Genomic DNA, 16,242 nt, shown 5'->3' on the forward strand with positions numbered 1-16,242 from the left:
GATTAAAAAATTATGGCTAGACGGAGCCAACTGGGACGAACTAGCGAAACATATTCGCTTAGAAAACTGATCCCCCTTTACACACAATTTTACCGCAATTTTGCAGCTACAAATACCATGTTGAGCGAACTATTCCCAAATTACCAACGCAAACCAGATTGCTACGGCGATGCCTCAGAAAATCCATACTGCGCACCAATTCAAATTGAGCTATGTGATAATGCCAAATAAGTACTGTGTATACTACCACACGCATTTCAACATGGCAAAATATAAATTATCTCGATACTCCGATTAGGAAATTATTCTAGCCTGATTGGAAAAAACACTCTATGCTTAGAAAACATGTATCCAATTGCACGTACACTCGTCCATGCGCGACACAATACACATAATTGGATGATACTCACATCCTTGAGCGATTGACCGTTCCCCCAAGCACTCAGAATAATTACCCACATTCTCAAATACAATTCAACAATAAAGTTTAGGGATTACCATACTCCCAATGCGATACAGTGCCTCATCTTACAAAAAACAAAGGTCGCACTTATCCCATCTATCTAAGCGCTCATCACATGGGTAGTTTATGGCAAACACTTTTAAAAGTTGCAAATCACACTTCAAAAAAGTGGGTAAAAATCATAAATCTTACTCTCGCAAGATCCCTCTTCAAATGTTTTCAAATGAGCACCCATTCTGGCCATATCATATCCTGCCAGGTGTGGAGTCGCTATCCTTACTTAGTCATAATAAATAAATGGTAAATAACCGCCAATAAAAATTATAAACACAAAAACTCATATACTATTACTATAATAACAAGTCGTCAAAATAGTGAATCAATAAACACGCAAAATAAATTTGCTTACATTAAGCATTAATACCTATGGTACTTTAAAATCGATTTAAACCAAAATCTTACACTTAATATTCTGCGCCCTCGGCTACTCTACCAGCAGCATGCCGAAATACTTCCAACATTTACAGCCAATATGGGTAATACTAGGCAAAATATTTGCCTAGGGGGCCCAGGATGTTTAAATGAGCTAAGCCTCAGTAAATAAACACACCACACTCCGTAAAAAATTGGCGCACCCTAATGTAACGCACCACACCTGAAAACACTCACAGACGCACCACACCACACTCAACTTTTGAGAACACTACACATGATTACACACCACACAGCAACTTAACAAAAAGGACGGGATCATCGCACACACATCATTCGAATATACACGTCAGTCAACACGGTTTCTGCTTGCTGTCTTTATTCGTTTTTCCGCCAACCACAATCCTGCGCGCTACATCTAATTCCTTTCGTCAACGCGCCTGAGCACCACATCGATCTCAGTTTGGCTCATCTTTGCGCCTAATCAAATTCAACGGCTTCAGCTTTCAACGTTCCCTGTTTTCGATCCGTATTTCTACGCGTACAGCGTTTGCAAACGCATTATAAATATTTTATAATTAATTTAAACCTAAGCGTTAATAAATAAAAATTTATTAAGCTTATGTATACAAATTAAACGGGCGTTTTTGTTTACAATACTTAGTGAGAGTGTCTAAGTATTCAGTTATGTTGTAATAAATATTTATTGTATTAACTTATACCCTATATATTAAATTTAGCTTTGATTGAGTTTATAACAGATATAAGTATCTCATTTGAGTTAATTAAGTTGACTTTAATAGTAATATTTTGATTGTTATATGTAAAATGTAATAATGAAACTAAGTGAGTCTATACATACAATAGTGTTTAAATGAGTTTAAACTCCCCACTCCAAGTACACTGCTCCACTTGGAAAAGTAATAGCACACCCTAATATTATACACTACAACCCAAGAAACCACACCACACACGCCACCCAACACACCACGATACGGCCCCTGTAAACCACCTCACTAACAATAAGGACGGGATTATCGCCATCACGACTTCTTACGTTTTTATATTCGTTGCGAGAGAGATCAACGGGCTACAACCATTCGATTCGTCCGCTATCCCAAGTACCACGCAACATTTTTCGATTATAACAGCAATCTGGCTGTTATATATATATATACCTTTTCGATCGACAACGATACGGGTTCGTTCATTCCGTATACCTGCATCGGCCTCCGAAATATACAAATAAACTAAACAAATAAAAACTTGATCTTAGGGAAAATAACACTTATTTAAAGTTACAAATTTTCTTAATAAATTGTTTGTTATACACTTGGTGACACAGGCATTTTTTTCGCATATGTTACTCACACAATTACAATTCCAGTTTAATCAATAAGTTAGTAAGATACAAAATTTTATTATAATGCATTCGGTTTCTTCGAATAATGCATGTTGAGTTGTTTCACAACATTTTTATACTCTCGCAACCTGTTGCTACAGAGTATAATAGTTTTGTTCACCTAACGGTTGTTTGTATCACCTAAAACTAATCGAGTTAGATATAGGGTTATATATATATTATATTATATATAAATGATCATAATAAAGAGGCGAGTTGAAATCCGGGCGACTGTCCGTCCGTCCGTGCAAGCTCTAACTTGAGTAAAAATTTAGATATCTTTATGAAACTCGGTAGACATCTTTCTTGGTACCGTGAGACGGTTGGTATTGCAGATGGGCGTAATCGGACCACTGCCACGCCCACAGAACGCCATTAATCAAAAACAAATAAATTGCCATAACTAAGCTCCGCAATAAGATACAAGCCTGTTATTTGGTACACAAGATCACATTAGGGAGGGGCATCTGCAGTTAAAAAATTTTTTTAAGTGGGCGTGGTCCCTCCCCTAATAGGTTTACTGTGCATATTTCCTAAACCGCTTATGCTATAATAACAAAACTCACTAAAAGCCAATGCTTTTAGAATTGCTACCTGCAGTGTGAAAATAGTTGAAATCGGGTGGCAACTCCGCCCACTCCCCATATAACGGTACTATTAAAAACTACGAAAAGCGCGATAAATCAAGCACTAAACGCGCCAGAGAACTTAAATTATATCTTCGGGATTGTATGAGATGACTTTATGGGAACCGCGTTCAAAATTAGACAGTGGGCGTGGCACAGCCCACTTTTAGGTGGAAACCCATATCTTGGGATCTGCTTAACCGATTTCAACCAAATTCTGTGCATAACGTTATTTTCATATTTCTATGTTATAGTGCGAAAATGGGCGAAATCGGACTACAACCACGCCTATTTCCCATATAACATCATTTTCAATTCCATCTGACTCTTTCAGTTTCCACTATGCATATCAAGCAACAATGATTATATCGGGGTAAAACTTTGCGTGAATAATACGTTTAAAGTATGCCACCTTGTGACCAAAAATTGTCTAAATCGAACCAAAACTGTTCAAGCCCCTTAATACTAAATATGTGGACCCCAGTGCCTATAGTTGACCTTCTACTGAAAATATCAGTCAATCCACAAAGAAATCTCAAACGAGTATACCATTTGACTTTGCGAGAGTATAAAATGTTCGGTTACATCCGAACTTAGTCCTTCCTTACTTATTTAATTTAAAATTTTGCAGCACTTGAAAATATTTCAACGCCTTAGATATTTTCAAATTGCGACAGTATAAAATGTGCGATTACACCCGATTTTAACATTTCCTTACCAGTTTATTATAAAATTTTGCCAACAACTGAAAGTAGTTTTCAAAGTGCGAAAGTACATATAAAATATTCGGTTCCAATCAAACTAAACTCTTTTTTACTTGTTTTTGGCTGTGCCTTCGTAAATGGCGTCAATTGTTGACTAAAGCGACATGACAAAATAATTTGTGTATGTAAAACGAAACATTGCATATCTTAACATAAAATCTTTTGTTTGATCATTTTAAAACACGTAAACCATATTAATCATTTGTTTGGTCACCCAATATGCATTTCATTTGGTTGAATGGCCAAGCAAATGATTTTACGTTAAAATTTTGGCAGAATTTTTTGACAATTTTTAACCTTTATGTAACCACTGTGATAATATATGTATGTACATATTATATGTATGTGATTAAGTAGAATGCTAAATATTGCAGTCTTAAACTTTTTATAAAAATTAGGTACAATACAAACTTGCATTTTCTTATTTTTTTAATTATAATACTTTTATTAAGATTAATTTTGATTCTTAATTATTTATTTTATATATCAGCATCCAAGTTCAATTTAACTTACGAATAAGTATTAAGTACTACATTTAAGATGTTATTGTCTTATAGACATATTAATTTGCGAATATTAAAAATGTACATAAAAACTATTTATTTGTAGAAACGAAAATTTAATTTTTAATACACATATGTACATACATAAAAAATCAAGTAAAGAAGGGCTAAGTTCGGGTATAATCGTACATTTTATACTTTCGCAAGGATTAAAGCCGAATAAATAGTTTCAGGTGTTGGTAAAACTGTATATTGCAATATGTTACGGAAGAGTGCAACATTCATTATTCGATTAAATGTTGAAAGGATTACAATCATGTTTGGTATCTTATTAACTTATAAATATTATAGGTCGTATATATATATAGTATAACTAACAGACCTATAATATTTATAAGTTAATAAGATACCAAACATGATTGTAATCCTTTCAACATTTAATCGAATAATGAATGTTGCACTCTTCCGTAACATATTGCAATATACAGTTTTACCAACACCTGAAACTATTTATTCGGCTTTAATCCTTGCGAAAGTATAAAATGTACGATTATACCCGAACTTAGCCCTTCTTTACTTGATTTTTTATGTATGTACATATGTGTATTAAAAATTAAATTTTCGTTTCTACAAATAAATAGTTTTTATGTACATTTTTAATATTCGCAAATTAATATGTCTATAAGACAATAACATCTTAAATGTAGTACTTAATACTTATTCGTAAGTTAAATTGAACTTGGATGCTGATATATAAAATAAATAATTAAGAATCAAAATTAATCTTAATAAAAGTATTATAATTAAAAAAATAAGAAAATGCAAGTTTGTATTGTACCTAATTTTTATAAAAAGTTTAAGACTGCAATATTTAGCATTCTACTTAATCACATACATATAATATGTACATACATATATTATCACAGTGGTTACATAAAGGTTAAAAATTGTCAAAAAATTCTGCCAAAATTTTAACGTAAAATCATTTGCTTGGCCATTCAACCAAATGAAATGCATATTGGGTGACCAAACAAATGATTAATATGGTTTACGTGTTTTAAAATGATCAAACAAAAGATTTTATGTTAAGATATGCAATGTTTCGTTTTACATACACAAATTATTTTGTCATGTCGCTTTAGTCAACAATTGACGCCATTTACGAAGGCACAGCCAAAAACAAGTAAAAAAGAGTTTAGTTTGATTGGAACCGAATATTTTATATGTACTTTCGCACTTTGAAAACTACTTTCAGTTGTTGGCAAAATTTTATAATAAACTGGTAAGGAAATGTTAAAATCGGGTGTAATCGCACATTTTATACTGTCGCAATTTGAAAATATCTAAGGCGTTGAAATATTTTCAAGTGCTGCAAAATTTTAAATTAAATAAGTAAGGAAGGACTAAGTTCGGATGTAACCGAACATTTTATACTCTCGCAAAGTCAAATGGTATACTCGTTTGAGATTTCTTTGTGGATTGACTGATATTTTCAGTAGAAGGTCAACTATAGGCACTGGGGTCCACATATTTAGTATTAAGGGGCTTGAACAGGTTTGGTTCGATTTAGACAATTTTTGGTCACAAGGTGGCATACTTTAAACGTATTATTCACGCAAAGTTTTACCCCGATATAATCATTGTTGCTTGATATGCATAGTGGAAACTGAAAGAGTCAGATGGAATTGAAAATGATGTTATATGGGAAATAGGCGTGGTTGTAGTCCGATTTCGCCCATTTTCGCACTATAACATAGAAATATGAAAATAACGTTATGCACAGAATTTGGTTGAAATCGGTTAAGCAGATCCCAAGATATGGGTTTCCACCTAAAAGTGGGCTGTGCCACGCCCACTGTCTAATTTTGAACGCGGTTCCCATAAAGTCATCTCATACAATCCCGAAGATATAATTTAAGTTCTCTGGCGCGTTTAGTGCTTGATTTATCGCGCTTTTCGTAGTTTTTAATAGTACCGTTATATGGGGAGTGGGCGGAGTTGCCACCCGATTTCAACTATTTTCACACTGCAGGTAGCAATTCTAAAAGCATTGGCTTTTAGTGAGTTTTGTTATTATAGCATAAGCGGTTTAGGAAATATGCACAGTAAACCTATTAGGGGAGGGACCACGCCCACTTAAAAAAATTTTTTAACTGCAGATGCCCCTCCCTAATGTGATCTTGTGTACCAAATAACAGGCTTGTATCTTATTGCGGAGCTTAGTTATGGCAATTTATTTGTTTTTGATTAATGGCGTTCTGTGGGCGTGGCAGTGGTCCGATTACGTCCATCTGCAATACCAACCGTCTCACGGTACCAAGAAAGATGTCTACCGAGTTTCATAAAGATATCTAAATTTTTACTCAAGTTAGAGCTTGCACGGACGGACGGACGGACAGTCGCCCGGATTTCAACTCGCCTCTTTATTATGATCATTTATATATAATATAATATATATATAACCCTATATCTAACTCGATTAGTTTTAGGTGATACAAGCAACCGTTAGGTGAACAAAACTATTATACTCTGTAGCAACAGGTTGCGAGAGTATAAAAATGTTATGAAACAACTCAACATGCATTATTCGAAGAAACCGAATGCATTATAATAAAATTTTGTATCTTACTAACTTATTGATTAAACTGGAATTGTAATTGTGTGAGTAACATATGCGAAAAAAATGCCTGTGTCACCAAGTGTATAACAAACAATTTATTAAGAAAATTTGTAACTTTAAATAAGTGTTATTTTCCCTAAGATCAAGTTTTTATTTGTTTAGTTTATTTGTATATTTCGGAGGCCGATGCAGGTATACGGAATGAACGAACCCGTATCGTTGTCGATCGAAAAGGTATATATATATATAACAGCCAGATTGCTGTTATAATCGAAAAATGTTGCGTGGTACTTGGGATAGCGGACGAATCGAATGGTTGTAGCCCGTTGATCTCTCTCGCAACGAATATAAAAACGTAAGAAGTCGTGATGGCGATAATCCCGTCCTTATTGTTAGTGAGGTGGTTTACAGGGGCCGTATCGTGGTGTGTTGGGTGGCGTGTGTGGTGTGGTTTCTTGGGTTGTAGTGTATAATATTAGGGTGTGCTATTACTTTTCCAAGTGGAGCAGTGTACTTGGAGTGGGGAGTTTAAACTCATTTAAACACTATTGTATGTATAGACTCACTTAGTTTCATTATTACATTTTACATATAACAATCAAAATATTACTATTAAAGTCAACTTAATTAACTCAAATGAGATACTTATATCTGTTATAAACTCAATCAAAGCTAAATTTAATATATAGGGTATAAGTTAATACAATAAATATTTATTACAACATAACTGAATACTTAGACACTCTCACTAAGTATTGTAAACAAAAACGCCCGTTTAATTTGTATACATAAGCTTAATAAATTTTTATTTATTAACGCTTAGGTTTAAATTAATTATAAAATATTTATAATGCGTTTGCAAACGCTGTACGCGTAGAAATACGGATCGAAAACAGGGAACGTTGAAAGCTGAAGCCGTTGAATTTGATTAGGCGCAAAGATGAGCCAAACTGAGATCGATGTGGTGCTCAGGCGCGTTGACGAAAGGAATTAGATGTAGCGCGCAGGATTGTGGTTGGCGGAAAAACGAATAAAGACAGCAAGCAGAAACCGTGTTGACTGACGTGTATATTCGAATGATGTGTGTGCGATGATCCCGTCCTTTTTGTTAAGTTGCTGTGTGGTGTGTAATCATGTGTAGTGTTCTCAAAAGTTGAGTGTGGTGTGGTGCGTCTGTGAGTGTTTTCAGGTGTGGTGCGTTACATTAGGGTGCGCCAATTTTTTACGGAGTGTGGTGTGTTTATTTACTGAGGCTTAGCTCATTTAAACATCCTGGGCCCCCTAGGCAAATATTTTGCCTAGTATTACCCATATTGGCTGTAAATGTTGGAAGTATTTCGGCATGCTGCTGGTAGAGTAGCCGAGGGCGCAGAATATTAAGTGTAAGATTTTGGTTTAAATCGATTTTAAAGTACCATAGGTATTAATGCTTAATGTAAGCAAATTTATTTTGCGTGTTTATTGATTCACTATTTTGACGACTTGTTATTATAGTAATAGTATATGAGTTTTTGTGTTTATAATTTTTATTGGCGGTTATTTACCATTTATTTATTATGACTAAGTAAGGATAGCGACTCCACACCTGGCAGGATATGATATGGCCAGAATGGGTGCTCATTTGAAAACATTTGAAGAGGGATCTTGCGAGAGTAAGATTTATGATTTTTACCCACTTTTTTGAAGTGTGATTTGCAACTTTTAAAAGTGTTTGCCATAAACTACCCATGTGATGAGCGCTTAGATAGATGGGATAAGTGCGACCTTTGTTTTTTGTAAGATGAGGCACTGTATCGCATTGGGAGTATGGTAATCCCTAAACTTTATTGTTGAATTGTATTTGAGAATGTGGGTAATTATTCTGAGTGCTTGGGGGAACGGTCAATCGCTCAAGGATGTGAGTATCATCCAATTATGTGTATTGTGTCGCGCATGGACGAGTGTACGTGCAATTGGATACATGTTTTCTAAGCATAGAGTGTTTTTTCCAATCAGGCTAGAATAATTTCCTAATCGGAGTATCGAGATAATTTATATTTTGCCATGTTGAAATGCGTGTGGTAGTATACACAGTACTTATTTGGCATTATCACATAGCTCAATTTGAATTGGTGCGCAGTATGGATTTTCTGAGGCATCGCCGTAGCAATCTGGTTTGCGTTGGTAATTTGGGAATAGTTCGCTCAACATGGTATTTGTAGCTGCAAAATTGCGGTAAAATTGTGTGTAAAGGGGGATCAGTTTTCTAAGCGAATATGTTTCGCTAGTTCGTCCCAGTTGGCTCCGTCTAGCCATAATTTTTTAATCTGCACTTTTATCATTATTGGCGAAAGCCATCCTGCGGAGTCGAAATTTTGCCACAGAGCATAAAATTAGCCTCTTTGTTATTGGGGATAATGCAGGTATTGAATCAGTAGGATATTAAAACTAGACAGATTCATTGGATCCTCTGTATTTTTGTTGTACTGTCCTTTTTAAATTTAAGGAAATTGGTGTACAAAAAATTATCTTTTGGAATAGGTATTATTATATTTGGGTGATATGTTTGGATTACATATATTGGTGTTTCGAACATTGGCAGAGGAAACACTGACTTTGTTTTTTGTACCATTATGTAGAGTGTTGGAAAATTGTGGCTTTATTGGTAGTTGTATGACGTACCGGCCATTATTTGATCGAGTAGTTGTGGCTTTGTAGAAGTCTTCATAATACTGATCTTCTGGAGTCGTTATGAGGGGGCGTTTTTCTAACTCCCGAAATTTCCTTAATTGTGAATTAAGCGATTCTTTTGAATGTTCGTCAACTTGAGTTGTTGATGTGGAAACTAGTTCTGTAGCTAGTCCACTTAGAATCCAACCAAATATAGTGTTTTGGGCTAGAAGCGTGGTTGAAATTTTTTCAACACCTTCAAGTATTATTTGCGGTATAAGGTCGCTGCCTATTAGAATATCTATTTGAGCGGGGGCGTTGCAGTTGGCATCTGCTAGCTTTAGGTGTGAAACCTTTTGCAAATGCTTGCTATTTATGTGATAGCTTGGAAACATGAAAGATCGTTGTGATCCTTGGTCTATTAGGGCTTTAAGTTTGTAGAGTTCTCCTCGATGTTCGGTGGAGATGACTGCTGTGGGTAGTAATACCCTATTTTGTATTTCGCTGTGTAGCGTTTGAGTATTTTGTGCCTTTGAGCAAGGTGTATTTTGGCAATGTTCGGGATTTTGGTTTTTAAGAGTTGTTGTTACAACTAAACCTGTGGTTCTTTTTGTATAAGCGCTTTTTTGGGGTGATATGGGAAATTGGCTGTAATGAAGCATTGTGTGATGTCTTTTTCGACAGTAGATGCAATTGAATTTGCTTTTACAATTTTTATGAGTATGAGTATATGACAAGCAATTTGTACATAATCATTTTGATCTTATAAAATTGTTGCTTTTGTGAATTTTAAATTTTTTAAATATCTCGCAAGATTGTAGTTTATGCCCTCTTGTGCATAGTTCGCATGACGTATGATTGTTCTGTTCAGATGTGAACGATTGCGTTTTGTACAAGCTTCTGTTTAATTTGTTTTTGCTACTGGCTTGGGGTCTATTGAAGCTTCTTTTTAGGTCGTGTTGTACAATTTTTGTTTTAATTAGCTTTTTGTCTACCCTTTCAGCGATTTCGTACTGGGTAGTAAGAAAGTCTTTCATTTGTTGCCACGTGGGGCATTTCTTTCGTGATGAGAGCGATTGCTCCCATAAAAGAAACGATTTTTTTGGTAATGCGGCGGTGCATATGTTTACCAGTATAGGGTCCCAGCTGTCTGTGGGAATATTTTGTGTCGATAGAACCGACAAACAATTAGAAACAGTGGATTGTAGTCTAACAAATTCTTCACTTGTTTCTTTTTGAATTTTAGACAAGTTTATTAGTGTCGTTACTTGTTTATCGACCAATATTCTTTCGTTTTCGAATCTTGATTTAAGAGCTTCCCAAGCCAAATTGAAATTGTCGTCATTTAGTGCGAACTGTTTGACTATGACGCCTGCTTGACCTTTTGTTTTGTATCGGAGGTGATACAATTTCTGCGCTTTTGATCATTTTGGATGGTTGATGTATACGGCAGTGAACATATCCCGGAAGGACGGCCATTGTTCATAACCACCATAAAATATTTCTGTGTCACATGCGGGCACCTCGAGATGGATGCCTGAACTTGCCTCTTGATTTTGCAGCTCTACTCTCGGATGTGGAGAGCTTTATTTATTAGCTTTAATTGATCAGAAATCATAGCTTTTGTTTCTTCGTACTGGTCTAAGCAGTTTTCGTATAGTGCGTAAGGCAAAAATTTAAAATCGTGTGGTAGATCTTATTAACTTATAAATATTATAGGTCGTAGACTAATTTAGTGTACTTACTATATTTTGTTTCACAATCGAGGTATTAGTATTAAAACCAACCTAGTTACCTCAAATGAGATGTCTGCATAACTTAACGAAAGTGTCTAAATCTATATATACATATGTAGGTATATATAAAAGAAAGTTCTGTTAGTTATACTATTTATAACTCAAGAACGGCTGAATCGATTTGAAATTTGGTAGAGAAGCAGTCAATACAATTCATAAATAAACAAGTAAGGAAGGGCTAAGTTCGGATGTAACCGAACATTTTATACTCTCGCAAAGTCAAATGGTATATTCGTTTGAGATTTCTTTGTGGATTGACTGATATTTTTGGTAGAAGGTCAACTATAGGCACTAGGTCCACATATTTAGTACTTAGGGGCTTGAACAGTTTTGGTTCGATTTAGACAATTTTTGGTCACAAGGTGGCATACTTTAAACGTATTATTCACGCAAAGTTTTACCCCGATATAATTATTGTTGCTTGATATGCATAGTGGAAACTGAAAGAGTCAGATGGAATTGAAAATGATGTTATATGGGAAATAGGCGTGGTTGTAGTCCGATTTCGCCCATTTTCGCACTATAACATAGAAATATGAAAATAACGTTATGCACAGAATTTGGTTGAAATCGGTTAAGCAGATCCCAAGATATGGGTTTCCACCTAAAAGTGGGCTGCGCCACGCCCACTGTCTAATTTTGAACGCGGTTCCCATAAAGTCATCTCATACAATCCCGAAGATATAATTTAAGTTCTCTGGCGCGTTTAGGGCTTGATTTATCGCGCTTTTAGTATTTTTTAACAGTACCGTTATATGGGGATTCGGCGGAGTTGCCACCCGATTTGAACTGTTTTCACATCGTCAATAGAGGTGCTAAAAACATTTGCTTCCAGTTAGTTTTGTTATTATAGCATTAGCGGTTTAAGCGATATGCACATTAAACCTATTTGAGGCGGGACCACGCCCACTTAAAAAAAATTTTTTAACTGCAGACGTTCCTCCCTAATGTGATCCTGTGTACCAAATAACAGTCTTGTATCTTATTGCGGAGCTTAGTTATGGCAATTTATTTGTGTTTGATTATTGGCGTTTTGTGGGCGTGGCAGTGGTCCGATTATGCCCATCTGCAATACCAACTCACGGTACCAAGAAACATTCCTACCAAGTTTCATAAAGATATCTCAATTTTTACTCAAGTTAGAGCTTGCACGGACGGACGGACGGATGGACAGACAATCACCCGGATTTCAACTCGTCTCTTCATTATGATCATTTATATATATATATAACCGTATATCTAACTCGATTAGTTTTAGGTAATACAAACAACCGTTAGGTGAACAAAAATTGTATACTCTGTAGTAACATGTTGGGAAATAAAAAAGTGCTGCGGAAGAGTTAAACATTCATTATTCGACGAAATCGTGAATGGATTATCATCAAATTTATCGCGTCGATAAAATTATATTAAAATCCTCATTATATGAGTTATATGTGATATAAACTAAACCGAAGAGGCAAAATATACATTGAGTTGATGTGGATGTCAGCCAGAGGATTGGAATTCATATATATAATAATATGAGATTTAGAATGTGAGAAATTTATTTTAATACTGATCTCCCTTATATACATTTACAAGTTCTAATTTCTTAACAACTTATCAAGGGATATTGTGTGTATATTCGTGCACATATGTGTAAATATGTATTCTATTTTTACTGCACACATCAGATACCAATTCATAAGTCTTTACAATTGCTTTGGTCCCCTGTGTAGAATAAGTGCATCTTGCGCATATTATCAGTGCTGCTGTCTGTATATTTTTTTGTATACACTGTAGTTTGTGTGCTTTGTTCGAGAGGCAATGATTTTCAATTTTTTTTATGAGGAAACCCTACAATACGGAGGTAACCAATTCACTACTACATCTGGAAAGTTCCACCTATTACACCACATATTCAAAGCTAACTTTTTGTTTTTAAATTCAAAATTCTGTTGTAAGAGTAGCAACATTCATTATGCATATTTTTTGAATGCGTAAGAAAAAGATGCACCTAGGGCTATTAAATTTTTTATCAACGATGGCCGGCATTATTTGGAAACATTGTTTGAAGTAAGCGCTTTCTCTGATTTGCTTCTTAAATATAATGTTAGTTTTATTTTGTTATAAAGAAGGTTCTTGAATTTTATGTTGTTTCTGAAGAACTGATTAAATATAGTTGCATAGGACGAAAGAAAATTCTCAATGTGCCGCTAGAGCTGGAAATTTAGTGGGGTCAATTGTGTCGCTATCGTGAAGCGTTGCGTGTTAGCTTTCCCAATGGGGTTCCAAGGTAAGTTGCCTCATTTTCTGCTTGTTGGAAAGTTGGAAAGACCAATTAGGTTGGATTGCCTCGCAATTTGCAGCGCAATCATCAGCGCACATCAATAAGCGCATGTCCACTATCGCGCAGAGTTTGGGTGAATGTGCTACACAGGTAAGTATGGATGTGCAATGCATAAATTAACTACTTATTCTTTACTTTGTGTATTTTATAAATTTTTTTTAGATGATATTCATTACTTTTCATTTTGGTGGTGTGTCGTCAAATAACGTTTCATTGGGTGTGCGTTCTCTACAGGAAATACTTGATATCTACAAGAAATTAGGAACTTTTTTTACTGGTGGTGCGGCGCGGGAGGCCGATATGATGAATTGAGGCCATAATGTCATAATCGGCATTATAATAATATATAATTATGAATAATTTAATTTTAACGGGTCAATATTGTATATGCCTATGTTGAATATACATATATATAATTGAGGCCATAATGCCATATATCGGCATTATAATAGTATATAATTATGAATAATTTAACCATATCGGGCCAATATTGTATATGCCTATGTTGAATATATATATATACATACAAGTATACACTTTATTTATTGGAATTGGTTTTTATAAAATGTTTCATCTGGTTCATTTTTCCACAAAATTAGAATTGGAAGATTTCTTCTTCTTAACCGAAAATCATTTGCTTGGTTAGAAAATGACATCAGTTGAAATTTCAACATTTTGTTTGGTTACCTTAACATAGGTTGCCCATGTTAATCATTTCAAATGAAAAATAATTCGAATATCATAACGCATTGATAAACCGTGAAGGCGAAATCGGGAAAAATTTAGTATACCATCCCACGCTTTCAGGGTTAAAAGGGGTATGGTTGGATAGAGGAGATTCTCCAGATCACGAATATATACCGCCGGAAACTTATAGTTTTCGAGATATTTTCATTTTAAGTTGAAAATTTCACAAATTTTATCTTACAATTTCTCGATTTGGTTCTCAATGGTTAACTTTTCTTTTATATTATGCACTTATTATACACTAACACTTCACTAAAATGTTTCTCCCCTCGGGCCATAGGGGAGTTAAAGGACAATAATAAACGAAACCAATAATTAAAACTATTTTAGCCAAAAATAGAACGTCAACTACCGAAACATCTTTCGTAACCTCTCACAACTCCAGACTCCCAAAAATGAATCTGCAGAAATTCAAGGGAGAATATTCGGAATTAAAAATTGTATGAGTTTCTTTGAGGGTTTGGTTCATAATGATCCAAATATCCCAGATATTGAAGAACTTAACCATTTAGTTAATTGCCTATCTCTAAAAGCTTTGGGAGGAGTAAACGCATATCTAATATCGGATGAAAATTATCCAAAAGCGTTGGCAAGTCTAAAAAAAGTTTACAATAATAAATGTTTGATATTCTTCAATACAATTTCGAAACTTTTTGAGCTGCCAAGTATCCCGAAGCCATCAGCACCTTCAATGCGCCCGATGATCGATGAAGTGTCGGCTGTTTATGACTTATTGCTATCGATTGGCACTGAGAAGCAAATAACAAACGCCATTATTATACACATAGTCATGACAACGGTTGAATCCGCCCCCCGATCTAAGTGGGAGAACAACTTGAATACGACCAGTTACCATTATGGAAGGACTGTGAAGTCACCTTGAATAGAGGATTTCAGCAGTTATCAGCAAAAGGAGCGTCGTCGCACGAGTCACATTAAGCAGCAACATATGGACAGGCCGAAGTCAGCTTTAGTTGCTGCAAATAACAAGCAGCCAACGTGTCAACAGTGCCAGTGGACCACTTTCAAGGCGTTTCCGGTTCAACACAGGTACAAAACTGGTACGGGTTCGAGTTTTTGAAATCGGTGCCCTTATGCACAATTTGTTTGTATTAGGGACACGCTGTATCTAAGTGCAGAGCCGATCGATGTTGTGTATGTAATCGATCCCATTACACGTTGTTGCACCAGTATACGGTTTCTTTTCCCGCTGCTCCTCATTCGCATCCATGCGCCACACATGCTATGCATACAGCGAGTATACCGGACGGTATAATGTTGGCGAAAGTAGTTATTCAAGTGAGGACCACTTATGGCGAATACCTGCCTGCGGGAACGTTGCTGGACTCAGACTTCCAAGTCAACATTATGACGGAGGCCTTGGCACAGAAGTTGCGGATTCGACGCCAACACAAAACGATAAGCGTAATCAGAAATTCCAATACGAAAGTGGGGAGTAAATTAAGTGCGGTAAATAAATACGAATTTTCGTCGAAATTCTGAATAATGCGGTGTGTTTCGGCTAATAATCCAGACCATAAAATCAATGTTAATGGCTGGAAAATTCCGCCCATTATTGAATTGGCGGATCTAGAATTCCATAAATCAAAAAATATTGATATCTTATTGGGTGCAAAAATCTGTTAGCGGTTGGCCGAATTAAAAGTGGTCCTAATCAACCAACCCTACAGAAACCCTTTTAGGGTGGATTGTGTATGGCAAATATGTCAGCAATATAAGTCATCCTCCAAGTCCAAAACTTTTGGACTCTAGAAGAATTATCTTCAGAAACAAGTGGCATCAAATTCACACCAGAGCAAATAGAGTATGAAACATACTGCGTTAATACTACTCAAGTTTGTCTTCGAAATGGCTTCACGTCAGAATGACTTTTAAAGCTGATCGTAA

At 35.5% G+C, this 16,242-nt stretch overlaps 1 protein-coding gene across 5 annotated transcripts; it reads left to right on the plus strand.

The window, feature by feature from the left end:
* Positions 1 to 13,117: 13,117 nt before the first annotated feature.
* On the plus strand, positions 13,118 to 14,119 carry LOC118679809 (DNA-directed RNA polymerase II subunit RPB1-like). 5 transcript variants are annotated; one of them, XM_070106606.1, is made up of 4 exons: positions 13,118 to 13,313; positions 13,373 to 13,533; positions 13,607 to 13,677; positions 13,750 to 14,119. In XM_070106606.1, the coding sequence occupies exons 2-4, from the start codon at positions 13,521 to 13,523 to the stop codon at positions 13,897 to 13,899; spliced, it is 234 nt and encodes a 77-aa protein (XP_069962707.1). In that variant the 5' UTR covers positions 13,118 to 13,313; positions 13,373 to 13,520; the 3' UTR covers positions 13,900 to 14,119. The 5 variants fall into 5 exon arrangements, with proteins under 5 accessions (XP_069962707.1, XP_069962708.1, XP_069962709.1 ...); XM_070106607.1 differs by having other exon boundaries at positions 13,376 to 13,533; XM_070106608.1 differs by having other exon boundaries at positions 13,404 to 13,533.
* Positions 14,120 to 16,242: the final 2,123 nt, after the last annotated feature.

This window comes from Bactrocera oleae, chromosome 3 (assembly GCF_042242935.1).
Source record: "Bactrocera oleae isolate idBacOlea1 chromosome 3, idBacOlea1, whole genome shotgun sequence".
Lineage (NCBI taxonomy): Eukaryota > Metazoa > Arthropoda > Insecta > Diptera > Tephritidae > Bactrocera > Bactrocera oleae.

Excerpts from the sequence above, each read along its gene's own strand:
- LOC118679809 (XM_070106606.1), top strand. Across the intron at positions 13,678-13,749 it reads TGGGTGAATGTGCTACACAG|ATGATATTCATTACTTTTCA; the intron begins GTAAGTATGGAT and ends AATTTTTTTTAG.